Raw genomic sequence first — 26,694 nt, 5'->3', positions numbered from 1 at the left:
CGCTGGGAGCGCCCAGGTGTGGGTGGGACCCACGGTGACAAGGGCTGTACGTGCTGCAAGGGGAGGTGGGTGCTGGCAGAGGTGGGCAGATGCCCTGGGGCTTAGCCTCTGCGGAGCCACAGTGCCAAGACCAGCCTGTGCCCCGCACTGTGTCCCCAGGGAGTGCCCAGGACCCCACGGAGTGAGACCCTGGGGCAGGGGGTGCAAGAGGCACCCCCATCACCAGCACGCCGCAACCCCCCTGCGCTGAGCCACACTCGTGTTGTTTTCAGCACAGGCTCCCGCCCCACGACGGCACAGCCTGTTCCCCTCCTTGTGCAATGTCCCCCGGCAAACCGCAGAGGAACCGAGTCACCCTGACACCGCCCGCCTGGCTCGGCTGCTGCCAGCGATACAGCGAGCGCCTTCCTGGGGAGCCCCCCCACTCCCCTCATCCCTGCCACCGGGGAGGGCTCAGCAGCCCTCTGGAGCAAGGAGGAACCCAGCAGCACCCCTGCAGGAGCATGACGTGGTGCCAGCAAGGACCCACACCCTGCTGGGGGGCCTCCCTGCTCCCGCTGTCCCCCCACTCCACCCTGGGGAACAGGGCGGCTCTCCGCAGGTCCTCCAACGCCCTGGTGAGTGGAGGCTTTGGAGGCACCTCCTGAGCGCAGGCAGGGGACAGGTCTCACCCATCGCAGGTGCCCAGGGGGTGTTTGACCCAAAAGGTGTCCCTGGGCTGCAGAGTGCCTTTGGGCATGTCTCCTAGTGTGAGAGCTGGCCTGCAGCCCTAGCAGCTGGACCCTCTCCTGACAGCCCTGGAGGAAAGCAGTGCCCGATAAAATCTTTCTCAGAATTTGAGTGTTTGGCCACAGGAAGACACATTATCAGAGTACCACCCTGGCTTGGAGGGAGTGAGATGGTTGCAAGGATTAGCCAGGACCAGAAGGACAGGGATGCTTCCAAGACAGCCTGCATGGGCCATGGCACCCTGCACCTCCCACCCACAGGGACCTCACAGCACTGTGGCAGCCTCAGCTGCAGGATGCAGGGGTAGTTTTGGGCAAATCACTCCTGTCCACCTCTCAGAGATGTTTCTTTGATCTTAGCTGTAGGACAGCTTTCTGCCTCGTGCCTTTTCCCCTGCCACACCGGTGATGGAGAGCCTTTCCACTGGGCAGCGCTGCCGGCCAGGTACCCCTGCCCACGCTGCCTGCCGACTCCCTGGTGCCCGGCAGCAGCAACACGAGCATGGCACAGATAAGGGCTCGCCAAACAGGATGCTGGGGGAGTAGATAACACCGAAGTTATCTCACCGCTTGTGTGGTAGGGAGTAAACAAGTGGCTCTGCCCACCCGGGGAATCCCAAGCAGTGCCTCTGCCCTGCCAGCAAGCTGGGGCACGGGGTGGGTACAGCTCCACAGCCGTGCAGGCAGCCCTTGCCCTAAGCGAGAGCAGAACCACCCAGCTCACGGAGCCGCTCCAGGGAACTGTGATGGCTCTGCCTGTGCCCTGCCCCACTCCCTACGGCACTGTGTGTCCCTGGAGGGCCAGGACAGGTCACCAACCTGCTTGGCCCTCCCTCAATGGCACCCATTTTTCCAGCATGAGAGTGATACCTCGAGCCATCACATGAGAGTGATACCTTGCGCTGTCACGCTGGCTGGACACAGGGGCAACAGCCTCAGGCGCTGGAGGTGTTGGCAGCCAACAAAGCAGGCCACTGACACCCCAGATATCACCAGTGGTTTTGTCATGTATCTGGTTTAATGCAGAGATTTCAGTCTTCTCCCATCTCACAAAGCAAGCACAGAGACAGATTCCTCTGTTTGTCACCTCCATCACCCCCTGTGCACTGTCACCTGCTCCCCTCCCATCTGGCTCTTTGCAGCATGGGCTCTGTCCTTGCCTGCTCCCTGGGCAGAGCTGCCGCAGCCCACCCAGGGCCAGCGGATAAACATACTCAGCACTGAGAGCCATGTCTCCAGTCAGGATCAGCTCATGTGGAGCAAACAATGTCCTCTCCTCCGGCCAGGAAATCCTGTGGCATCCCCTCCAGCAGGCACTGAGCCCAGCTGCATTTTCCCCTGAGACCGTCCTTGAGGCCATTTGGCAGGCCAGGGCTGAGCTTTCCTCTTCTTTTTCTCACCTCCCTGCTTCAGAGCAGCTGGCAGTTTGGTGCTTTCTCCTCTGGGACCTCAGTTATCTTTCTGCTCCAAGGAGCTAGTGTCCTGCAACTTGCCAGTCTATTTAAATTGCTGATTTATTTTCTGCAGGTAGGGCAGGTGCTGGCACAACGTGCGTTTTAAGGTCTTTTTTTATATCTCAACCACGTTACTTTTGTGGATCCACAAACTGCCTCGTCCATGCTGCCCGTGCTGTTGCAAACCGCTGGGCTTTGCCCTGTGCAGCATCCCTGGGTGTGCGACCTTGGGGATGGGGTGGGCCCCTCTGAATCACCGCTGGCCATCCAGTTCTCTGTGCATGGGGTTGGCGATGCCTGCTGAAACTGCCTCTCTCTAACGGTCCTGACTTTTGGGGAAAGCCCCTGCAAGAAAAAAACAAAAGCTAAAATAACAAGGGGAAGGATGTTCCTAACCATCAGTTGTCACCTTTGAAATGAATCCTGCCTCCTCTGACCTCTTGCAGCTCTGCTTTAAAAGAAAGATGGTTACAAACACCAGTTTAACTGTGCTTCAGCATAGGCAGAGGGGTACAGGCTCTTTTACAGCTGAGAAGCAAAACCAAAAGGTCTTTTCTGCACTTTTCTGCTAGGAAATGGCAAGGCAACATAGGGAATGCTTTCCTAGCTTCTTTTTATTTTTATTTACCTTTGAAAGGAAAAGGACTGTTTTGCAGAGAGGCATTCTGGGTGGACTCACCAGCCTGAGAGGAGGCAGGTCAGGACCTTGTTGCTCCACCCGTCCCTGCTGCTCTGCCGGGGACCCGGCTGGCCCAGCACTGCCCCAGGACCGTACCTGGCTCCTCAGGGGAGAGCGGTGTGCAGGGGGCAGCTTCCCGGGCTGCCTGGCTCCGACTGCAGCTGCCAACCCTGCCACCTCTGGCACTGTCACACCGTTGTCACGCGAAGGCTTCCTGGCGCCCAGCGAGAGCTAGAAACCCGCTTTTGCTCTACAGGCGCTGACGTCCTTCGGCAGAGGCGTGGGGCTGGGAGCAGAGTCCGTCCTGACGGACGCCTGTGTGGGCAGTGAGCGGAGCTGTGCCGGCAGCAGCGCCCATTCCCTCTGCCGCGGGGGTGTCGTGGGGATGCCGTGGGGGTGCCAGGGGCTGCCGTGATGTGTCCACTGGCCCGCGGGGTGTTGCTCTCCACGATGAGCTGGAGGAGCCCTGCCCCAGGGAAGTCCATGATGACCACCCCCCAGCGCACGGGCTGCCCCCCCCGGCGCCGTAGGTGCTGGTAGCAGCGGGGGTTCACGAAGCGGGCCACCTCCTCGGGGCAGGTGAAGAGCCCGTTGCCAGAGCAGAAGGTGAGGTGCATGGTGGTGGGGTCCCCACCGGCCGCCCTCTCCAGGTGCCGCCGCGCCCGGGCCCACTTGCGCTCCAGTGAGAGCACGTTCCAGGCGTCACTGATGCTCAGCTGCTCGTAGGGGATGCCCAGTACCTCCCGTGTCAGCGCCTCCAGCACCACGATCTTCCCCCGTGCCTGGCCTAGCGTTGGCACCTCCTCCCGGCACCACACGCGGCCCCGTCCCTCCTCCAGCAAGCAGCGGTGCAGCCGGGCAGCAAAGCCAGGCTGGGGGAAGATGGGCAGCTCCTCCTTGATGCGCATGAGCACGGCCTCGCCAGGGTGGGCACGGAGGAAGCGCAGGGTGCGGCGCAGGATCCCCCGCAGGCTGGCCCGCTGGAAGGTGCAGAGGTGGTAGATGTGGAGTTCGCCCCGCACCAGCTTGCAGCGCACATCCAGGAAGCGGATGCCAGCCGCCAGCTGGGACTCCAGGCCCCAGCTCTGGCACCGCAGGTGTCGGCCACCGAACAGACTGAGGGAGTCGTGGGTGCCAGGGATGGAGAGGTGGGAGAGGGGCAGGGCATCGGGGAGCCCTGCCATCCAGTCAGGGCAGCAAGCTGCCGGCTGGGGCGTGCAGTCGAATGCCACGCTGCGCCGGCACCGCACCCCCATACCGCCAGGAGAGTGGGTGCCCAGGCACCTGGCCTGCCCCACCGAGCCCTGCCGTGGAGGAGAAGCAGACTGTGATCAGTGGGAGAGCCCTGTGGCCCCCACACGTTCCAATCCCACCTTCCCCACCATCCGTGAAGCCCTCTAGCATACCATGTGCCCCATATATATTGCTGCCGATACTCCGCACTGTCGCACCGTACGGTTCCCCTCCCACTCTCAAGCACTCATCCCTCTACACCCGAGTCCCGGTGTGTCCCAGTCTCCCCCTCCTGCACCCACCTGGGTTTGCCTGTGGCCGCGGGGTACAGCCGGCCAGACAGGGTGCACGGCCGTGGGTGCCAGCAGCACACTGGCAGGTGGAGCGGGATGCCGGCCATTAACCCGGTGATGGACATGACGCGCGTCCTGCCTCGCACGTGGCACGTGCGCCAGGGATTCATCCTCAGTCCTCAGCCAAAGGGAGCACTCAGCAGACACGCTAGGCTGGAAAATCACCTGGCTGATCCCGAAAGCAGCCTATTAGACCTCTGCACCTCCCTCCTCAGGAATCAGGACAAACGGGATCAGGGTGTCATGGGGCTCCTTGATGCCACCCGTGGGAGCGGTGGCGCAGAGCCCCCAGGTACCCAGGCCCCAGGCGCCCGCTCCGGAGCCGTGGAGGGGGTTGGGTGCCGGTGGGACCTGACCCCCCCGCCCCGGTGATGATTGCCATCGTCCCTGTCAGAGGGACAACCTCCAGGCAGGGATCTGGAGCAGGAGGCCTGTGCTTGCCAGCACACCCCAGGACCTGCTCAGTGAGGGTCCCCTGGGAAGGGGGCTCTGTCCCCTCGCTCCTCAGGCGCCGGTGGCTGTTTCACACTGGAGCCACCATGGGGCTGCTCCCGGCGGGCAGGGCTGCTGTCACCGCGGGGGTATGTGCCCCACGGCTGTGGCCGGGTCTGGAGCCGGTGCCTGGGGGGTGTGACTTACCTCCTGCCCGGGGATCACAGCCACGGGGCACCCCAGTCTGCGGTGCACACTGAACCCTGTTGTTTGGGGAGGGGACGCCCGGCAGGTCACAAACCTCCCTGAGCATCCCTTGGGGAACACATCCCCTCTGCCTGCACAGGGAGGACACAGAGATCCTCCCGGGGACGCGTTCTGCCGTGGGCTCTGCCACCACCAGGACACCAGGCGGAGGGACAGGAGGGGGGACACCAGCAGGCGTATCTCCCCGTGCGCTGGGAGCAGCAGCGAGGCAGAGGGGGGTCCCCTGGGGCAGGCCCCTGCTCCGGGGGCCAGAACCACCTCCCCCGCCCCGGAGAAAGCTCTTGTCGTATGTTTAACCGCAGCGTGCTGGCCGCACCTTGTGCCCGTCCCTCGCACCGCCGGGCAGAGCCGGGCTCTCCGGGCAGCCAGCCCCGGGCAAGCGGAAGCCACCAGGCCTGCCCCGGCCCGGGCCCGCCCCGCCACCGCGCCGCCTCCGGCCCGGCCACCGCTCCCTCGGCATGGCGGCGGGCGGCGGCGGCGGCGGCGGCGGCGGGGCCTGCTTCGTGCTGGGCGCCTCGGGGGAGACGGGCCGGGCGCTGCTGCGGGAGCTGCTGGCCCGGCGGCTCTTCGCCAGGGTGACGCTGGTCGGGCGGCGCCGGCTGAGCCTGGAGGAGGAGACAGGGGCGGCCGTGGTGCGTGGGGCCGGGGGCGGCGGGGGGCGGCCGGGGGGGCGGCCGGAGGGGCGGCGCTGAGCCCCGGCCTCCCCGCAGGAGCAGGCGGTGGTGGACTTCGAGCGGCTGAGCGAGCACGCCGCCGCCTTCCAGGGACACGATGTCGGCTTCTGCTGTCTGGGCACCACCAGGGCCAAGGCTGGCGCGGTGAGTGGGACCCCCGGGGGGGGCACCCTGCCTGCCCCCTGCCCTGCCACGCTCACCCCCTCTCCCTTTCCCTGCAGGCCGGCTTTGTCCGCGTGGACCGGGACTACGTGGCGCAGGCGGCAGAGCTGGCGCGGGCGGGGGGCTGCAAACACTTTGTCCTGCAGTCCTCCCAGGGGGCAAACCAGCACAGCCGCTTCCTCTACCTCCGCGTGAAGGTGAGGGGGCACCTGGGGCGGGCTCCTCCCAGGACGCTCGGGAAGGAGGAGGGAGCTGAGCTCTTCATCAAGAGATGCAAACAGCTTCGAGGGTCCTCCTGGTGCCTGTGGACAAGGGCGTGAGGGAGGGGGCTGGCGGGACAGCCACGCGACTGGCTTCGTCCAAAGCAGCATGGCACCCGCATGCAGCATCCATCGCCCTCTTCAAACCACCAGAAAGACCCACTGGGGTCTCCAGCCCGGCCCTGGCTCCCCAGCCCCAGGCTGGGATGGCTTCACAGCTAGGTGGGGAGGCTCAGGGCTGTGTCCAGCTGAGACGTGAACTATCCAGCAGTGGAGAGCCCACAGGCTCCCCAGGTGGGGCCATACCCATCGCCAAAGGCTTTTTCCCCCCTATGTTGTGTGCTGCAGCTCCCAACTTCAGCTGGACTCGCTGCTGTCTGCCTGTGCCTTGTGCCAGGACCCCAGGCTGGACGCTGTCTCAGGAGTGTCCAGTTGCAGTTAGCATGATGGTTGCAAGGGTGCGCTGCTGACTAACGGTCAGTGTGTCCACCATGGACGCTCGCCCCGCGCTGCCTTTTCCTGGAAAGCTGCTTGCTGCCCAGGCGGTGCCTGGTCTGGACCAGCTTGGCACTGGCATTAGTGCCATCCTGCCCATGGCTCAGCAACTCTCTCTTGCCATTTCATGGGACGGCAGGGATGGTGCTAGCAGTCATCCTTGTGTCCTTTCATCCTGCCCGACTGCTCTGACAGGGAGAAGTGGAGAACCTGGTCCAGGCTGTTGGTTTTGATCGCTGTACCATTCTCCGGCCAGCGTGAGTAGCGGTGGAGGAGGGAGGGCACAGGACTCAGGTGGAGGGTTGACAGGGCAGTGGGCTGGGAGGTGAAGAAAGGGAGAAAAGATGCATAAGAAGAGGGCTGGGGAGGGAAGTGGAGAAAGCCACCAGCTGCGAAGGCAGCTTCTGGACAAGCATAGTGCTTCCCAATGCTGCAGGGAGCAAGCACAGCAGTTTCCCACACCCGACCCAATGCTAGCATCACGTGCCATGCAAGGAGAAGAGGCTTGGGTTGAAAGCTGAGGTTGGGGGACATAGGTCAAAGCTTATCTCCGCACAGACCTTGATCTTATGCAGGGGGGACACTTACCTGTGTCCTTCCAGCTGTACTATGCTCTTGCTGCTTGGGAGTAACTGGGATTCTGGTCTTGGCAGCACTGCGGGGAAATGAGTTCAGTGTCCCAGGGCTCAGCTCAGTCACATTTCAGGACCCTGCCAAAGCCCCATGGCCCCCATGTGGGTTTAGCAAGCTGGGCTGGGCCCGCAGTGCAGCTGGAGAGCCCAGTCTCTAGCTTTCCCTGGGGGATGGTTTCAGCCTGACCCACCTTACCTCCTCACTCTGCAGGGTGCTGCTGTGCAAGCGCCAGGAGTCCCGGCCCGGCGAGTGGATGGCCCAGCAGTTTCTGGGCGTTGTGGCTCGGGTCTTCCCCACCGCTTACTCGGTGCCTGTGGAAACGGTGGCCAGGGCTATGGTGGCCAGTGTGCTGCAGCCAGCCAAGGGGAAGGTGGAGGTGCTGGAGAACAAGGCTATCCACGAGCTGGGAAAGGCAGTGCCGCAGCAGGGCACGTAGAGCAAAAGGGATGGGCAGGAACGGGCTTGATTCACCATTCAGATGCTCTTCTGGGCCGAGGAGGAATGCATGCATGGGAGAGGAGGGGGGTGCTTGCATGGCTAATGTGGAGATAGAGGTGCACTTTGCATGGCAGCCAATTCTGTCAAGTGGTCAAAAATGCAGGTGATGGCTGGTGGGTGAGGAAAAAAAATGTGCTCTACTGCCTGGATCCAGCACTCAAATCTGGGTAAAAATGGTGTAATCCAGGCAATTTCTTGAATTCAGGCCTTAAATAAAATCCTATGACTGGTCTGTTTGTGCCAACTTTGTGTTGAAATTGTGTCTGTCACCTGTATATCACCAACCCAACTACATCTGTTCAGATTGTGTCTTTTGGTGACGCTTCAAAGAATGCACGGAGGCAAGTGGCCATGCTGTAGATGGACACAGGAAAGCAGAGACAGCACACAGCTGCCTTTGCTGGGGGTGCACCCCGCAGAGCACACGGCGGCACCAGTGCCACTCAAGTAGCAGAGCTGCTGGAAGCTCAGCAGCAGTGGCTGAGGTGCCTGGAGTGGTGGCTCTGCCCACAGTAGGTCTCTGCAAACACGCAACCTGTCTTCACTGGTCTGCTCTGGGTGCAGAGGGATGGCTACAGGGAGGGATGCTGCTGTTCAGACCTGGGCTGTCACTTGAGTACCTGTAGTAGCATAAACACCATGCAAATACTTGCATTGACTCAAAACTGCCTGTTCCTGCAGGCTCCTCTGGGCTTTCCTTACGGACACAAGTGAACTGGAGCTCAGCCCCATGTTCCCCAGGGTGCTCTGCATGTGCAAGAAGTGAGGCCAGCCCTTTGCATGTCCCAGGGTGGGCTTGCCCCTGCCCCACGCTGCCTGGGTGGCAGAAGAAGAGCAGGACCCTGATGCAGGCACGAAGCAGGCGCGAGGAGCAGTGCCGTGTCCCAGCCACAGCCCCGGCCGTTCTCAGGCCTCGTGCTCAGGGTCGAGGAACTCTGCAGCTCCGCAGCTGGGACACAGGGCTTGCGTGACTCCTGAATTTCCGGCTGGCCAGAGTCCCAGTGCTCTGGGTAATGCTGCTTTCCAGGGTTTTCTCCTCTTCGACCTCACCCATGGCTCCTGTGTCAGTGACTTGGATGCAGCAAGCAGAGGGAGCCAGGATCCCCTGTCTCCTTCCTTCTACACAAGTGTTTTAATCATCGGTCCAGTCCCCAGAAGCTTGGTGGAGGCAGTGCCATGGTGTAACCCCATGCTGTGTGTAACCTGCCTGACTCTTGAACCACGCACAGGGCTTAGTTCAAAGGTAACAAATGAGGGACCACAGAGCCATAGTTACTGATCAGACTGTCCCGGTGAGAGCAAAAGCAGTAACTTTAAAGTAATATTTAATGTCAAAAGGAAAATGAGAAGTAGGCTGGCCTTAAAAAAGGTGATGTGGTTATACAGGGGAGTGGAACACCTGAAGTGGCAAGACCTTAAAAGAAGTGAAAATTGCATACAGATGAGAGAGTAAAAAAAGAATACAAGCTCTGGAAAGCTACAGGTGAAAGGCAGACCACAAAAGATTTGAGGAAAGCATCCTAAAGGCATGAAAACTAATCATGACTATGTGAGAAGCAGAAAGCTCTCCAGAGAGCCCCAGAGACAGGATGTGATCAGGCTCTATGAGAAGGAAAGACCCATCACAGAAAAGCTTGGTGAGTTACTTGCATTGACCTTTGCTGTGAAGGGTCTCACACTAGGTTCATTCCTTAGGGGACATGCATTTGCATGATTGTTCCAAGGCACCAGGGGGAAAAAAAATAATAATTTTTAACCCCTATTTTAGAACACATGGTTAAAAATCTGCCAGAAGGAGTGCTCAGATGAACTGCCAAATACTTGCCTGGGTGAGAATTACAGTGATCCCTCTACCAAAAGCCAATGTTGTTAAATATGATGCTAATTTTTAAAAAGTTCCAGTGGGAACCAGGAAACTGCAAAGCAACAAGGCTACCTTCTATAAAAGGCAAGTTGTTAGAAAGGATAATAAAATCTTGAAATAACAGAGCCCAGGATAAATCTGGTGTAATGGGAGATTCCATGTGGTTTGTGAGGGGGCAGTTGCAAGGCACAAACCTAGAGCACTTGGAGGAAACCAGCCATTGTGTACACAAGACAATCTGATCCTCAGAGTGCACTTGGATCTCCAAAAGGCTCTCCCAGAAGGGCTCTTAAAGAAGTTAAGCTGTCGTGGGAAGAAAAGGAAGGTCTGGATTTCTTATTGGAAATATTTTCTTAGCACTCTAAAGCCTTTAAATGCACAAACCAAACATTCCTTACTGGACAAAGGTCTGTGGAAGACACAAGCTATTTCTGTGTAACCCTTGTTTCTGCTCAATGGTATATGGTTTCTTTTCCAGTGTTTCAGATAAGTCTCTGCTAAAATGCACAACTGCAATCCCAGCGCATGGTATAGCTTCATTATGACTCTCTCACATGAAGCTTCATCGCTCATTTTAGGCCTCAATTTCCCCAGCTTGCTCTGTGCATTCATTAAACCCCCACCCTGGGGCAGTGGAAGATATCATAGAGCATGGGTCACTGAACTACGGCAGAGCCACAGCACCAGGGGGATTTGCCCACCCAGGACTGAAAGAGGTAAAGCAGGTAAAAGTCTTTAGGGGTCAGACCCAATTCCTCCGTGGGGTCTCGCGGGGCAAAACTCCAGGCTCCTCCAGGCAGCAGAAGGTCTGCAGAGCTGGAGCCATGCCCCCGGCGTGCCTGCTTTCCAGGGGCATGCAGCCCTGGCTGTAGCGAGAGCACGTAAGGGTGCTCGGTGTCTGCTGGACAGCATTCACACAAACTGCCTGATCCCACAGATCTAAGCTCTCCCGGGATTTCCGACGCTGACTTTATTACTGAAGATTAATGAGAAAAAATAGCTGCGTTCCCAATGGCTCGGCAGCCCAGCGCACGGCTGCAGGGGTTTCCCATGCGGTCCCATGGCCCTGCTGCCCTTCCCAGCCCGGCGGCTCTGAGAACCACCGGCACCTCTCACCCACCCCTCGTGTCTCCTGCTCCCCTCCACACCAAGGGTGCCCAGCCGGCTGGTAAAGCACCCTGCAGGCAGCACGGAAGCTTCACAGGAGCTTTTCAAATCAGCCACGGAGCTGGCAGGCACTGACCTGGCTCTGAGATACCCTGGTGACATCCCTGCTAGCAAATAACGGCCCTGACACACTCTCCAGCCCTGAGGGCAACTGGCACAGCCCAGCAAACCTGCTGAGCTTGCAAGGCTGCAGGCCCTTGGAGAGCAGGGGGCTGCACCCCAGCTGCTGGGAGATGGGGCACTTGGGCTCTGGGCTATTCCCAAATTGCGGTGAGGCACCTCCATGCTAGTAACAGAGCCTCCCCTTGACTCCTGTGTGAAAAGGGCAAAATGATAGCAGCCTGTGAAGAAGTACCTCCATCCTCTGGGGCTGTCGTTTCCTTCCCCCATCTGCAGGCACAAGGTGGGCTGGTGGGCACATCGATGCCAGGCAGTGGGAAGGGGCAGCCCCCAAACCCCAGGTCTGGCACCCCTGCTTGGGTGCATCCGGCAGTCTGTAATCAGCCCAAACCCAGGCAAACACCATTCGAGCATCTCATCCTCTGAAATTTTAGGCTGCACTTTTTTCATTCATTTTCCATTACAAGCCAGTAAAAACCTAGCCCGAGCTCTCCAGGGAGGCATGGGTTCTAGCAGATTTCCAGCTTTCAGTTCCTGCACCCACACGCTGAATTGCTGGCTTGCTGCATAATCCCAAAACAGCCAGAGACAGGACTGCAATGCAGGTCCAAAGTCCATCCAAGAGCCAGAGCCACACACACCTCTAACACTACCTGGGGAGGAAAGAGGACCCAGGGCTGAGCTTAAATGCAGTCCTGGGCTAAGGAGGCAGGTGGGGCTGGTCAGGGCAATTAAGGCTGTTACAGCCCTTGGGCTGTGGACAGCCAAGTTGGAGCAAGGTTTCCTATTCCATTACCCAGATGCACATTTTGTAGGCAGCCAAAGTCGGGGATGGGCACATGGCAGATTTTCAGGGTGAGCTCTGAGCCCACACACCAAGTGGGATGTCCAGGGGCTGCCCTGGCTGGGCTGGAGCAGGAGGTGGAGGCAGAGTGGAGCTGCACACCCTCTGCATGCGCCTGTGCTGGAGCGGGTGTAATTGCACAGGCACCAGTGTGGGGTGGCAAAGGCCTCTGCGTGTGAGCAAGTCCTGCTACACAAACTGCAACAGAGCTGGTGCTGAGGCCGCTGAGGCCACCTGGTGTGTGTTTGAGGGTTTTGTCCTTGTGCTAGCTCTAGTCCGGCCACGCGGACCCAGGCACAGTGCCCTGGGTGACCTGCTGAGGATGGGCTGTTGCCTCCCGGCTGGAAGGCAGGAGGGAGATGTCTGGGGTGGCAGTGGTTACCCTCTCCATGCCAAGCACCACTAAGCTGTGTTAGGAGTGACTCCATTGCAGCTGCTGGCAGCAGCTCATCCTGCCCCTGAGCAGCTGTGGAGAGACACCAAGTCAGGGCTTTGGCTATGGGACCCCTTGGAGCCAGGCTGGTCCCCGTGTTTGCCATGAGTTGCCTCTCAGCAGGTGGCCTCGCTGGGGTTGCACCTACACTGTGTCTGGGTGCCTGGCTGAGGCTGGGACAAACTCATGCCGCAGATGTCACGACCGTAGGGAGGCCCTGGCTCTGTGATTGCGAGTCTGCGGAGCAATCAAAGAGATCTTACCCAAGCAAACAGAAACACTGTGGTGCTGGGCAGCACCCAAGCTTTAGGCAAGCAGGGGGCTGCGTCCCTGGGGGGCAGCGCCATGCAGGGGGGGGCAGGGACTGGTCCCTGCTCAGGCCCTGCATCCCACGTCATCGTGGGCAGCTCCGGGCTCTGGTGTGTGTTTTACTGCTCTGAGAAGGGGGTTGGAAAAAGGGTCCAGATTTTCCACATAACAAAATTATGGGTGGGAATTCTTTTGGGCCTCATCCAAGTGTCACTGTCAGATCAAACTGCAACATTTGCTATGATTAAAAGATTTATTTATTTTTAAGCTTACATTAAAATGATTTTGTTCTGGAACAGAAATCAATGTTACCCACCAGCCAGTAACCACTGTTGAAGCTGTGGATATTTTGACATTAACCACAGCCTTGAAATCAGCAACAAGACTTCTCATAAGCACTTTTATTTTTATGGAAGTGACATTTTTCATTGGAAAAAATCTTGCTTGAATGAAGCATTTCTACTTGGCTCTTCTAAATACTGACCTGGAGCCTGATATGTCATTAAGAAGAAACCCTGTGGGCTTCCTGAAGGCCCCCAAACAGCAGCTTGGCCCTTCCAATTTGATTACCTGATCTCACCCCAGAAAAACCACATTTTTTCCCCCCATGTGAGCTTAGAGAAGAGAAAACAAAATCCAGAAGCCGCCAGGGCTGGGGCCAGCTGCGGCGGGACAGACGGCATTGGTTACGGGGCTGGCGGGGGTCCAGCTCCCAGCACTATATAGGAGCGAGAGGGGGGAGCCAGGCTGCAGACTGAGCCGTTGCTGCCTGCTTTAGCCATCGCTCACACTTTTCTCACAGCTGAGGAAAACTACAGCCTGCCAAGATGTGCAAAGGATTAGCAGCGCTGCCCCACACGTGCCTGGAGAGGTGAGAGCGGCCAACCGGTGTGGGGATGCTGGGGGGGCTCTGCCTCCCGACAGGGCTCTGCTGGGGGCGGCTGAGGGCAGAGAGGTTCTTCCTACAGCACATCCCCATGATGGACATCTCTTGCCAGGACTGGGATCGCCCAGCTCTGAACTGGGAGGGAAGGGAGGCTTGCTGGCGTGGGATCAGCGGGAAGCTGTGAGTGGCTGGGACCCTCGAGGGGGCGAGCGCTGATCCAGTCCCAAACTCTCTCCTCTGGCTTGGGAACATCTCTGCTGGGCGAGTCTGGGCTGCCCCAATCCCACCCCTCAACCTCAGCTGCTCCCCTGTGCGGGCCTGGAGAAGGACCATTTTGTCCTCAGATCTTAATATTTGCAAAACATGGGGGTGGAAGCAGGAAAGCCTTTCTGAGGCAAAAACAGCCCTGGCTCCAAAGTGCCTCAAAATCCTCTTTAACTGTCTGTGTCTCCCTTGCACACAGATTAACCGGCCCCAGCCCCTCTCATGAGGCTCGGCTCGGTGCGGAGTGCCTGCTCTGTCTCGCTCATGGCACCCATCCTCATTTTCATCTTCATCCCCCTCCGCCCCGGTGCTTGCCTCAAAACCTGCCTCGGGGGGTGGTGGTGCTTCTCCGGCTGCTCTCAGCCCTCGGGAACCCAGGCAGTCTCCAGCCCCCTGCCATTTCCATGCTGAGCAAAACTTACCCTCCCCTCCACTCCTGTGGAGCCGGGGGGGCTGTGGAGGGGGGCCGGTGAGAACAGAGGTGCAAGGGGGGGCCATAGCACGAGGCTGGGGTCTCCCTGTGGCGGCAGGGCGCTCGATCCTTCACCGAAGGAGGAAACTTGGTAAAAGACTTCACATGTGAATTACCCAGTGAGGGTTTCCTCGCAGCTGAAAATGCCTTAGTACCGGATTTAAGTGAGAGTGTGGGTGGAATTTGCTGTCCTGGGGGAGCTTGAGAGAAGTCCCCCTTTGTCAGCTGAAGCGGTGCCACTGGAGGCTGATGCTGCTTGCCCAGAAGCAAGGCAAATTTCCATCACAGGCCAAACAGAAGCGCAGGCCTGTGACAATTTCTTTGTTTGAAACGTGCCGTTTGGCCATCCTCACGGCCCCATGCTCACCTTGCCTGGTCTCCTGCAACCTCCTGCGCCACGGGCGGCTGAGCAGCACTCTTCCAGATGTGGGTTGATCCACACATTTCTGCTCTGCAGTCATCTTTGTTGTCACTCTTATGCTACTTTCTAGTACTAAATTAGTTTTTTTCCCCACTGCTGCTACGCTGATGCTTTCATCGACCTCTGTTGTGCCCTCAAATCGTCAGTCTTGAAGGCAGCTTCACTTACACTTTCACACATGGAGTTAGGACTGGGTTTGTCCCATGTACATCATTTTGTATTGCTCTGAGGCATTTCAAGAGCTGCTTAATTGCCAGTCTCATGAGACCCTCCTGCAGTTCTTCACAACTGGTCCCCAAGTGTTGTACCCGGTAACGCAGTATCTCCTGCTTGGCCACTGCCCCCCTTTTCCCCATGCGCATGATATGTTTAACAGCACAGTCCCAGCTCACGTTCCCCTAGGACCGTCCCCACAGAGGAAAACACGCTATGTCCCCTACGCGTTGCGTGATACCTTTCCCACACTGTTCCCCATGAGATGACCTTGCCCCCCGCAGCTGCCTGGGGTCTGGAGAGCCCAGCAAAGGTCCCCTGCAGACCCAAGGGGCTGGTACCCCCTGACTCTCCCCAGGGCACGTCCTTGCTGGCCTCTTCAGAGAGGGCTGATAGGTTTGAAAGAATCTCTTCCTACTGCCAGAGCTGCCTTGACTCCTCTCCAATAGACCATATTTGTCCATGTGTCCACCACGGCTCTCTGATACAGCTGCTGCTGCCGTGCCCATACAGCATTGCACTTGCATCTTTATGGCTCCTCAAACACCCCCTGGAGCCTATTTCCCCTCAAGGAGCATTCCCTCTGGCACCTCCCTGCCCTCGGGCACAGTAGCAGCTTTAGCTTTCAGCTATAGCTTTAACTTCTTGGAGCTTCTTTCATTTGTTTTGTTTTTAAAGCTGGAGTTTCTCCTGGCCCTCCCCAGCAGCCTTCTTGTTCTTGATGTGTTTGACAGAGCCCGTATTTTCTTCTAATTCTTCTTGGAAGCTGTTTCTCAGACTTTTTCTTGGCTTGCTCCCATATGTTCTCACACTTAACCTTCCACAGTTTACGGTCCTCTTGCTTTTTCTCACTCGGACATAGCTGGGGTTTTTTTTGAAGGATGCCTTTTTGTTTATAACTGCCTTTTTTTACCCTGCTGTTTAGCCTTTGCTGAAGCCTTGCTTGAAAGCTTGTAATACATCTGCTGGAGGATGCCAGAACGATGTCTTTAAATAGTCCTTCCCTCCCGCCAGCCTGCAAGTGCTCAGACCTCTGGCTGTCCTTTGTCGCTTCCTTTCAACAAGCTTCCTCATCTCTGCCATCTCCCCATATTTCAAAAAGGTCTCACAGCCAAGGACTTGCTCGGGGAGGGGGAGGTTCTTGCTGCTGTCCCCACACAGGGACCTGCAGGGCTTCAGCAGGGTGGGCAGCTGCTGATGGTCCATCAACAGCACCACGGGATGGAGCCATCCAGGGAGCCCCACTGGGAGCAGCAGGCAGTGGGGCTGTGATACATGTCCAACACCAACTCAGGAGACCAGGCTGGGGAGAAGCCCACATACAACACAGCCCAAGGGAAGGTGTCCCCAGGACTGAGCTTAAATGGAGCCCCCAGCCACGGGCAGGGTGTGGGGCTCAGCTGGGGCTGCTCAGGGCCATTAAGGCCCATTAGTGCCCTTTGAGCCTGGCAGATGTTGGCCATAAGTCACTGTCAGAGAGTGGGAATTGGAAAGCAAGATTTTGAACCAGCTCTAAGTGTTATCCAGGAGAGCACTTGCTGCTGTGTGAAGCTGCTGTCTTTGCATCCAAATCTTGCGCATGTGTTGGCCTTGTCTGCACCAGGGTAGGGGGGTCCCCAGGTCCTGCTCAGACAGCAACAGAGTCCTGGTCCTGTCTTCCCACCTCCTTAGCCCATCATGTGTTAGATTTGGCTCTCAGTGCCCCTGCTCCCAGCACAGCTTGTGTCTTCCTCCTGCCTGCTCGGGACCCCCCGACATCCACCACCTCACCTTCAGAGGTGGGCAAACACCTTCCCCCTTTCTCTTCACCCCTGCTCCTGCCAGACAAAACCCTTGCAATCAGGCACACAGTCCCATTGCCTGGAGGGGACGGTCCCTGGTGCACAGCACTCGGCACTGGCAGCGCGTTGGCCACGGCAGTGTCCCCAGCTCTGCCCTCCCGAGCGTGGGGCAGTGGCAGGGAGAGGGACCCTGTGGCAGCTGGTGTTCCGGCTCAGCCCCTTTTTGAGAGATGCTCCCTGAGCCCACATGTCCCCTTCCCTGCAGGGACCTGTGGCCACAAGCACAGACCTCCAGGAAAGCAGAGACAAGGGAGAGGCCATCCTGCTCCACTGGCTTTCCTGGGGCACCCTCTGCACCCACCCGTTGCTTTGGTCCTAACGGGGCTGCAGCTCCTGCCCCCTTCACCTCTCCTCCTTGCCACAGCTGAGCCAGGGGGGTCCTGGCACGGTAGTGCCAGCCCGTGGGGTGCTGAGGGACACCCGAGACTCATAGGAGAGCCAGCCCCAGGCTCTGGGCATCAGGAGCCAGCTCTGGCTTGGGCCATTTATCCACATTTTATTTATTTATTAGAGGGAGCAGGATGAACGGTGCATGGCCAGCATCCCTGTCCCAGAGACGCCTCAGTGCAGGAGCGTGGGGACCTCATCACCCTTCACCTAAGGTCTTGGTCTTTCCAGGCAAGATCCAAGTTTTCTCAGAAGCACGAGCAATGGAAGTTGTCCCTGTAGCTGCAGATATTTTCCATGAAAATCATTGGGTTTCTAGGTCTGCACTGCCCATGCTGTACACCCGTTGTGGGCTGGGCTGCTCACTCCAGCCGGCCCCTCTGCCCGCTCCCGTGCGAGGGCAGCTGTCACAGGCAGGTTTCTGTAGCAGAAATAGGGGGCAGCCCGTGGGGGACAGAGCCCACACCAGGTCTCAAAAAAGGTTACCCGTGGGGGCTGGCGGGTGGAAAACCTAAACACAGAAGGAGTTTTACAGGGAGGGGAATAAATTAAAGGAATAGAAATGAAATAGCAGACATAGCAAGGGAGTGATCATCCACAGAGGGCTTCTGAGAGTAAACTGCAGAGAGGAGAAGCACAGTGAGCCCTGAAGCCGGGGGGTTGCAGCCCAGCTTTGACAGCCACGCCATGGCGAAGGCACTGAGCCCCGCCAGCCCGTGGGGAAGCGCTGCGTCCTCTTGCTCTCATTCACCTCCTGTGCCAGCAAGATGACCTGGAAGCCACCAAATGTTGCTGTGCCAGGAAGAAGTCTGCCCTGTAAAGATGGTGTTTGGGGGTGTCCATTTTCACCCCTTTATTTCTTCAGTCTTATGCAGCACACCTGAGTTTTCTCTGCAACAGCTCAGCTTGCTCTTGCTACCACCCCCGAGCTGCAGTGAAGGGGAGCCTCCTCCTCTGTGGCTTCAGATGCTCAGGACCGCCTTGCAAATTGCATTGCACAAAAGGGAACATTTTGTGAGACATCTGGACCTGCTGTCAAGCCCCAGGACCCCTCTCATCTCTGCATCCTCCAAATGGAGGTCTGGAGCGTGGCCTTGGGGCAGCAGTGACTGGCACTCTGCCTTTGGCAGTCAGAGTACTTCAACTCCGAAAACCCTTCTTCCCCCTCTGCCCACGGAAAGGAGCACTCAGGGGGTGCCTGTTTGATGGACCCTTCCCATTGCAGACATAATGCGTATATATTATCTGTATATACACTCTATATATCTATAGCTATATATAATATTAGGGCACCCTGCTCTGAATGCTATTGGCGATGTGGGGCTGGTGGGCAGCACGTGGGACGGGGCTCGGTGTGGGGCAGGCACAGCCGTGCAGCCATCACGGCACCCTGCACAGCCTCCTCTCTGAAGGCAGATCCTTCATCTCCTCACCAGCATTTCCTCCAGGCTCATCACTATAGAAACTGAGTGCTGCACACACATCCCCTAATTCATCCTCAGAGCAGCCCGCCAGCTCTGCTGATACAATTATCCCAGCCACAGATGGGGACAAAGCAGAGAGATCAAGATCAAGAGCTGCCGCTAATTCTGAGTGCCCGGTTTGAAACGCCTCAGCCAGGTGCCTTTACAGCATTACGGTCCATTTGTTCATGTGTCATTAATTACGCAGCTTTGTACCTCACCAGCAGCCATGCTGGGGTCTGTGCAGGTGCCAGGCAGGGACCCACTGCCCCATCCCTCTGCCTGATCTGCCTCTGCTTGTCCCCTCTCACAGGGCCAAGGAGATCAAGACCAAGTTGGGCACACTGCTCCAGAAGCCCGACTCGGCCATTGACTTCATCATCCCCTACCCGGAGAAGCCGGAGAAGCTGCCCAAGGCCCAGAAGTGAGTACCACGCCAGGGCGGGCTGTGCTGGCACCCGTGCCCAGCGGGCAGGGTGGGTGCGAGCCCTTTTGTGATGTGGAGGAGCCGAAGCCCCTGCTGTGGGTGGGCACAGCAGGCTTCACGTGGCAGGCAGCTCCAGGCACGCTCCTCGGGACCCACCGGCTAGGTGCCGGCTCAGAGTTACGTCAGGGCAACGTGAGATGTGTCAGACAATACAGCTTTACGGAAACCAGATTTCTCATGGAAACTCAATTTACTTTTGATGAGATTTCACGTTATTCAATAAAGGTTTTGCCAGAGGCATATGGCACTTGGACTACTCTGAGTCACCTGTCTCAGCCCAGAGGTGCCAGCCTAGCACAGCCTGCTGGCTTTGGGGTGGCTGTGTGTCCCCGAGCTGGGTGCACGGCCCCACGGCGCGATGCCTGGATCTGGGCAGCTCTGCGATGGTGACACCTTCTCACCTTATTGCCTTCACACTGAGCCTCTGCTCACCAGCACCAAGCTGGTTTAATGACAAAGCAAAGCAGAGGAGAAGCTAGAGAGGCTGATGGGCTGTGCTGCAGGATTAATAGTTCAAAAGACGCAAAATAAACCTTGAAAAGAAATGTTAGCTTAAATCTAGAAGCAGGATGGCTTCCTGGATGTAGGATGATGGCCTCACCCGGGGTAGCTCCAGCCCAGCCTCGGGCAGCTGAGCCAGGTGCCTGAGCTGCAGCCCTGGCCACTCTCCTGCCACCCCTCAGCCCTGCTGCCATCAGATGTGTGTGCCTGTCCTGGGGACGTGTGTCCCTGCCCCGGGGACTTGCTCCCTGCCCTCGAGCTGCACCCAGACACACACAGTGCTGCAGGACCCAGCTCTGACAGCATGCAACTCACTTGCTGGAGGTAGGAGAGGCTGACTGGCCCAGCCAGCCTTGCTTGTTTCCAGTGCCTTGGGATTTGTCCCCATTAGCCGTCCCCGCAGAAAGCTGAACATCTTCACTCCCGCTGGCTGGAGGAGTTGTTTTCTCCTGCACTGCAGCCTTGATATCACTCACCCATCAACATCTTGCTCACAGTTAATATCATCCCTGGGACATTCAGATAACGGAAAAGTGAATTTGGTAGTTTCCAGGAAATCTGGATTGTGCTGGGTCACTGCAGCGATGCTCCCCCTCACTGGGGTGGGGAGATGCCTGGCAGGAACATGAGGACAGGGAGAGCTTTTGAGACTTGATAGCAAGCGTAAATGCAATTTAAGGTCCAGAAAGTGGATAATCTAAGCTCCCATCATGGTCTTTACTGCTGGGTGCTGGTGGCTTAATGACAAGTGAGGGCTGGATCCCCAACCTGAGCAAGCCTTGCATTTCTGCTGTTCTCCTCTCCTCGCTGGAGCCCCTGGGCAGGGTGGGTGGGTAGGAGCCCCTGCACTCTCCCCAGACCCACTGCTGAAGCACCAAGGCCCCCAGGACCAGCAGGTTGTCCTGCCCACTGCTCCCTCCCCAGCCCCATGGATGCTCTGCTCACCCAGAGGGTTTCAGCCCCAACAACGTGTGGCCCCTGTGGCAGCAAAACAAGCCCAAGTGCATGCTGCCCGTGGGGAGTGGATGGTCTGACCATCGCTGCCATGGGGGCTGCAATGGTCTGCAGCGAGCCCAGCGCTCAGCGGCATGGGGGGCTTCCATTCCCCTCCAGCACCAGGCAGCAGGGAAACCTGTGCCCCAGGGCAGCTCGGTCAAACTCCTTGGGGCTTAAAAAAACCCAAAAAACAAAACCACAAACAAAAAACCCCACAAAGCTCTTTCATCAAGTTACACGCATTGCATTTATAAAGAAAAAAAAAAAAAAAAGGTGGAAAAACCACGCACATGAAAAACACTGGAGGTTTTCACTGGGGAGGGAGGGAGCGGAGGCCAGCGTCCTGCCCCGCTGCGGGGCGTGGGAATGGGGCAGGCAGGCTGTGGGAGTGGAGGGGCGCTGACCCCCGCCCCGGCAGCACAGGGCTGGAATGATCCGCCCCCCCTGCCCCCCCCCCCCAGCGGGGAGCATCCTTCCCCACCCCAGCGGGAAAACACAGGGATGCTTCCCAGCTGCCTGCAGAGCGCCTGCTCTGCACTCCCGTGCACGGGCGCTGGGGCAGGGAGGGGACCCGCAGCTGCAGAGGGGACTCGCTGTGCAGTTCAGCCACATCTCTACTCAAACACAGGGGAATTTGCCCACCCAGCCCAGTCCTCACCTTCCCTGGCACTCGGCTCTCCCCAGGAGGGTACTCGTGCCGTGATGCAGCAGCATCCCCATTGCTTGACGATCATCCCTGCACTGCAACAGTCTCCACAGCTTGTTGCTCCATTCCTCCCCATTTTTAAAGGAATTATTTAAAAGCCTGGAGCCCAGACCAGGGCTGTGGGGTGAGCATGGACCACCCGGACTTTCTTTACTCCCTTCAGGCCATCACCGGAGGAGGCTCTGCAGTGGCGTGATTCCCTGGAGAAGCTCCTGCAAAATCCCTGTAAGTTCACATTCCCATGTGGTCACACCTCCCTGTCCCCCCAGTGCTCAGTGAGGGCTCGGCCCTCCTGGGTCCACTGGTGCTCAGAAAGGGCTTTGCCCCCCCGCAGACGGGCTCGCCAGCTTCCGCAGCTTCCTGCGCTCTGAGTTCAGTGAGGAAAATGCCGAGTTTTGGGTCGCCTGCGAGGACTACAAGAAAACCAAGTCCCCCGTGAAGATGGAGGAAAAGGCCAAGAAGATCTATGAGGAGTTCATCCAGACTGAGGCACCCAAAGAGGTCAGTGGCCACAGGGCAGGAGATGGCACTGGGAGGGATGAGGCTGCTGCCAAGTGGCCTCCATCCCAAGGGAGAGTGATGGCTGCAGGACACCTCCTACCATGGCTGAGGGGCTCAGAGTGCTGTACCCTCGACAAGGGGCAGCCCCAGCCCCACCCTTCACAGCCCTGGTGCCCCTGTTTGCATGCTCAGTCTCTGCTGAGCCTCATGCCTCCTGCCACAGGCACTTCCAGAACATCCCAGCCTGTCCCCCTCTCCCCACAGAGGGATTACTTTAATTATGAGGAATAATAATTTACAGTAATCCTTCTCCTGAGTTAGATTTGCTGCAGGATAGAAAGACCTCATCCTTGCAGATTTGCCACCAGTAATTCCCCCAGATAAATGAACATGCTTCAGTCTCTCCCCATAACCTTTGCGTTGGTTGGTGGAGGCACAGAGCTGGTGAGGGGAGATGCCATCACCCACCCCTCACAAAGGCAGAGTCCTCATCCCTCTTACACCCCCATCACAGGTGAACATCGACCACTTCACCAAGGCTGTGACCATGAAGAACCTGGTGGAGCCATCACCAAGCAGCTTTGACATGGCCCAGAAAAGGATCTTTGCCCTGATGGAGAAAGACTCCCTGCCCAGATTTGTGCGGTCGGAGTTTTATCAGGAGTTAATCAAGTAGCAACGCGGCAGGGCTGTGCGAGGCGTTCCCCACGGGCGGTCCCACTGCTTCTGTCTGAACACCTGCCCCTTCTCCTGCAGCTGCTTTGCTTTCTTGATACCACCCCAGAAGAGCACTCAGGGGCGTTGCTAAACATTTCCCTTGTGCTTTGGACTGTCAGATGTCCTGACATTTCCTCTCTTACAGTCTCTTTCCTCTCCCACAAAAGACCAAGTAGCAGAAACCCCTGGTGATCCTCCCTGGGTTTGGGACCCAGAAGGGCGGTGGAGCAGCCCCAGCCTCGCAGTGACTGGGAGCCACTCGGGCAGCCAGCGTGTCCCTGGTGCTGCAGGGCCTGGTTTTAGTTGAAAGCTCCAAGGTGCTGGCTCTGCCTTCTTAGGACGTCTTAGGACATGACAATTTTCCTCCCAGTTTTTCCCATATCGCTGGCTTGGCCCAGGCTCGCTCCCTCCTCCCAGCTTCCCAGGGTGTTGCTGTGGCTGCACAGGGCGCCCTGCGTGTGCTCCCCTCCCCGGCGAGGTCCGACGCACCGGCAGCCCCGTGGTGCAGGGTGAGGCACGTCCACCGCGTGACTGGCGTCACCTTCTCTTCAGAAAGCAGCCGCTCAGCAGGCACAGGGATGGCTGTACGGCAGGGACGGTGGTACAGCGGGGACAGCAGGGACGGCAGTACGGCAGGGACGGCTGTACGGCAGAGCCGGGAGCTGCACAGCCGTGTGCCGCAGGGTGCACCTGGCTGGCACAAGGGATGGACAGAGCGAGCCTGCGGCACCGCTTCCCCAGTGACTCCACTTGCAGTCAGCTGTGAGACAGCCTGTTCGCTTCACACTAGAGACAGTAAAGAGGATAAAATGAGATCTGTTTGCTCAAAACACCGGGACTGTTTAGCAACCCAGACCTCCCGCTCGCTCCAACCACTTGCATGGCGTATTGAGCTCACAATCTGCAGCCCGTGGCCGCATCCCCAGTGCCTACGTGCAGCCCTCAGCAGTGCTGGTGGCTGGTGGTGTGCTTGGATTGCAGCTTCAGGGGTTGCTGCAGTGGTTTCTTGTTCCAGATGCTTCTCTCTGCAGTAGGCATGCCAAAGCGATACTTCTGCACAAACCCAGTTGAGGGGCATCGATTAGAGGAGGGAGGAAAATCATTTTGGGGGAAACAAAGCTGCAATCGCAACTGTTCAGGTCCAATTAAAAAAAAAAACAAACCCAAAAAACCAAACCCAAACACAAAACCATCATTGGAAATATGAAAAATAAACCCCTGGCTTCTTGAACAGACAGCAAACTCTGCGGAGTTTGTGTAGCCTGCATGTGTCTCTCCTGTCTCCTCCCATCTGCCCAGGGCGTGTTTCCATAAGGCTGTCTCTTAAAAAGACCAGCTCTATTCAACTGAATCAAAGCCAGCCCACTGTTCGCTACCAGAAGAAATCACATCTGAGGATGGGCAAGGGCATACGTGAGAGGCGACTGGGGTCTCATTTCAGCCTCGAGGTGAATGCGATGAACCCCTGCTCCATGGGGCCTGGACGTTTCATCCCTGTGATGGTTTCCTGGTGCAGCATCCGCAGGGCCCTGGCCTGCACCAAGCACGCTGCAGGGATCGAGCTGGCCAGCCAGCAACCTGACAGATATCGGCTAAATCACAACCAGCCATGCTCCTAGCAGGCAGCAACTGGACCGGCCACCCCCGGCGGCTCAACCTCAACTGCAAGTCATGAGACTCCATCTGAAATGCAATAACATAAACAACAGGTTTGCCAGCCTCTTCAAGACTTTCAAAATCTGATCAAAACCCCATCAGCCCCAAATATTTACATGTTGTCACTATGGTGATGAAGAAAAGTACATCCCGAGCTGCAGGAAGTGGGCTGCTTTTCCAGGCAGGGATGGCAAGGCAGGGGGAGGATGGAGGCCATCACAAACGTGACTTTTTTTTTTCCCTCTGGAGCAAATGGCCTGGGAAAGTCGGTGCTGGAGTGGCAACGGGTGATGCTCGCTGAGCATTCCCCTGGGGTGAGCGTGGCGGGCAGCTTGGGTGGCCCCAAAGAACTCAAGGGAGCCCACGAGTGGGAGGAGGGTCCCGTCAAAGTGGCACAGGATTCCCCAGTAGCGTCTGCTCCCCAGAGCTGGGGGGCAACAAGGGGGAGGCAGGAGCAGGGCTGGGTGCGGGAGGCAGGGCTTGGCCAGCCCTTCTGCTGCAGGGTGCTCCCACTGCCTCTGCCCCCTGTGCGACCTGCACCCTCCCAACCATGAATTGGTGTCAAGACAAACAGGTTCAGCATGTTCAAGCTCCCTATTCATGGCGTGACTCATAGAAATGCAAAACCAAACAGGCTTCCCTGCAGAAAGACACAGATCTTTCATTTTTTACTTAATCCTTTGCAGCTATTTCCAGATACCCTCACACGTTTCACAGTTAAGTGCCAACGCTGGGATGCTGCCGGAGGCCAGCTTGCTGCGCGCCATCAAAACCTGAGATGTGACTAGCTGCAACAGGGAGAAGGTGTCTGGGTATGCACGTGCTAAAAAGAAAGGTGGAGGCTGGATTCAGGAGAGGTGAAACAGTTCTATTGGAAATCCTTCCCCAGCTTGATTTCTGCTAAGATACTGGAAGCCTACTTTAGGGAGTGATCGAACTGATGTCAGTGAGCTACCAGGTGGCCATCACATGTGGCCCCTGAAGCGTTCGGAGCTCTTGGGAAGTTGTGTTTGTGTAGAAGGATCGTTTGGTTTATTACTTGGGCAGGCTCGCCCCAGAAAGGCGGCAATGCCTGTACCCACCCCACGGCCGAGCTTTCTGCAGGCCCAGAGGTATTTACTGTCGGGCTGATACCAACCATTATATTTCTGGTAGGAAATACTTCATGTATTTTATCACTCTTGCTCTCATGAAATTTGGCATATGTATGAGCACCATACACACAACACTGTACATCTGTATCCATATAGACATATACAAGTGTACACACATATATATACATACTCCTAACACAGGCATCTGGATCCCCAGTGAGTCAGAGAGCCAAAAAACCAGAGTTTCTGGATATTGTGCTTGGGGTCTGTCGCAGAGATGAGCGTGTGTGGGTTTAGTGTGATCCCAGACTCTGTTGAGGGAAACCTGAGTCATCCACCTGAGTGAACATGAAGGTACATCTTCCAAAATATCCTCTGAAATCACCCTGTGCCCGTGGCCGCTGGGTGCCCGCAGCCCTGGTGCCCGAGCTGGTGCAGGAGGCAGGTCTCGTGCTCCTCAAGGGACCCCAATCCCTGCCGTGGGGCAAGGCAACCCCACGCCACAGCCGGGGGCCCCAGGCACCAGGCACTGCCTCCGTGCCTCCCTGGCGCCCACTCCTCACCACAGGGACATGCGGAGGAGGGCTCCCTGCAGCTGCATCCCTCGGATTAACACCAGGGGGTTGCTTGCTGTGTGTTTTCTGGTTAATTGAGTGACCAGGACCCTCGCACTTCACTGGCCACAGTGTGAACCACCCAGCTCTCCCACCACATGCTGAGGCAAGGCTCTGCCGGTGCTGCCTGGCCCCAGCCCTGGGGTCTGCCAAAGCCTGCGAGGCAGCAGCGGGAGCTGCCTGCTGCCCATGGGGGGCTGAGGGTGTCCCAGGGCTCACCCAGGCTCTCACCAGTCCTCGGTCACTCCCTGGAGGGTGCCAAGTGCTGTGGGCAAGGGCTGGAGCAAGGTCAGGAGTGGGGATCAGCTCCTTACACCTGCGGGCAGTAGGTTTTCAGTCTGACATTCTCTGTGTGCTTTCCACTAGAGATCTTCGGGTAGGGAAGATGCAGGGCGCTGGTGTGCACTGAGGAACTGGTTGTGTTAACCCATATTCTTGTACCACTCAGTAATTGACACATAAACATGTATTTCTGCTACTTTCTTGCTGGACTATTCATTTTGTCTCTTTGCACAGAAGGAGCAGTGTTTCCTCACCCTCTACAGGGAATTCCCAAAACTTGTGCCCAAAAGACCTGGCAAGACCAAAGGCCTCCGAGAGCAGCTGCAACAGATGTGGTGGTTTCTCAGGGAACTGAAAAGGGAATAAAAATATCATCCAGGAGGCTGGTCCAGAGGAAACTCCCCAGTGCCAGCACGGCACAGGCACCCCCAGCCCCACTGCCCGGGTGCTGCCTCGGGCTTTGGCTTGCAGAGCCGGCTCACACTGCAGCAGCAGCCGTGGTGCCTGCAGGGGCAGGGGCTGAGCGAGAGCCAGCCCTGTGCACCCCAGAGCCAGCCCTGTGCACCCCAGAGCCAGCCCCGCACACCC

The 26,694-nt window shown here is 57.7% G+C and overlaps 3 protein-coding genes across 4 annotated transcripts; 2 read left to right on the top strand and 1 right to left on the bottom strand.

Annotated features, from left to right (window-relative positions):
* Positions 1-854: 854 nt before the first annotated feature.
* LOC141946647 (1-phosphatidylinositol phosphodiesterase-like) lies at positions 855-5,522 on the bottom strand. Its single transcript, XM_074876784.1, is given in 4 exon segments — positions 855-2,527; positions 2,862-3,226; positions 3,229-4,165; positions 4,397-5,522. Coding segments are annotated over 2 exon segments (1,023 nt in total). The 5' UTR covers positions 4,118-4,165; positions 4,397-5,522; the 3' UTR covers positions 855-2,527; positions 2,862-3,092.
* A 63-nt stretch (positions 5,523-5,585) lies between these two features.
* Positions 5,586-8,112, top strand: HTATIP2 (HIV-1 Tat interactive protein 2). The gene is made up of 5 exons (XM_074876785.1): positions 5,586-5,778; positions 5,857-5,964; positions 6,042-6,179; positions 6,933-6,994; positions 7,581-8,112. The coding sequence occupies exons 1-5, from the start codon at positions 5,605-5,607 to the stop codon at positions 7,804-7,806; spliced, it is 708 nt and encodes a 235-aa protein (XP_074732886.1). The 5' UTR covers positions 5,586-5,604; the 3' UTR covers positions 7,807-8,112.
* A 5,247-nt stretch (positions 8,113-13,359) lies between these two features.
* RGS5 (regulator of G protein signaling 5) lies at positions 13,360-26,302 on the top strand. Of its 2 annotated transcripts, XR_012629896.1 has the most exons (6): positions 13,360-13,476; positions 18,866-18,976; positions 21,406-21,467; positions 21,577-21,743; positions 22,258-24,430; positions 24,803-26,302. XR_012629896.1 is itself a non-coding variant. In XM_074876779.1 (5 exons), the coding sequence occupies exons 1-5, from the start codon at positions 13,433-13,435 to the stop codon at positions 22,417-22,419; spliced, it is 546 nt and encodes a 181-aa protein (XP_074732880.1). In that variant the 5' UTR covers positions 13,360-13,432; the 3' UTR covers positions 22,420-26,302. The 2 variants fall into 2 exon arrangements, 1 of the variants encoding a protein (XP_074732880.1); XM_074876779.1 differs by having other exon boundaries at positions 22,258-26,302.
* The last annotated feature ends 392 nt before the right edge of the window (positions 26,303-26,694 follow it).

This window comes from Strix uralensis, chromosome 8 (assembly GCF_047716275.1).
Source record: "Strix uralensis isolate ZFMK-TIS-50842 chromosome 8, bStrUra1, whole genome shotgun sequence".
NCBI classification, from domain to species: domain Eukaryota; kingdom Metazoa; phylum Chordata; class Aves; order Strigiformes; family Strigidae; genus Strix; species Strix uralensis.
This window is presented reverse-complemented; position numbering and strand designations above follow the sequence as displayed.

Coding starts and splice junctions, on each gene's coding strand:
- HTATIP2 (XM_074876785.1), top strand. CDS start 5,605: ATGGCGGCGGGCGGCGGCGGCGGCGGCGGCGGCGGGGCCTGCTTCGTG. Junction 5,779..5,856: donor AGGAGACAGGGGCGGCCGTG/GTGCGTGGGGCC, acceptor GCCTCCCCGCAG/GAGCAGGCGGTGGTGGACTT. Junction 5,965..6,041: donor CCAGGGCCAAGGCTGGCGCG/GTGAGTGGGACC, acceptor CTTTCCCTGCAG/GCCGGCTTTGTCCGCGTGGA.
- RGS5 (XM_074876779.1), top strand. CDS start 13,433: ATGTGCAAAGGATTAGCAGCGCTGCCCCACACGTGCCTGGAGAG. Junction 13,477..18,865: donor CCCCACACGTGCCTGGAGAG/GTGAGAGCGGCC, acceptor CCCCTCTCACAG/GGCCAAGGAGATCAAGACCA. Junction 21,468..21,576: donor GAAGCTCCTGCAAAATCCCT/GTAAGTTCACAT, acceptor GCCCCCCCGCAG/ACGGGCTCGCCAGCTTCCGC.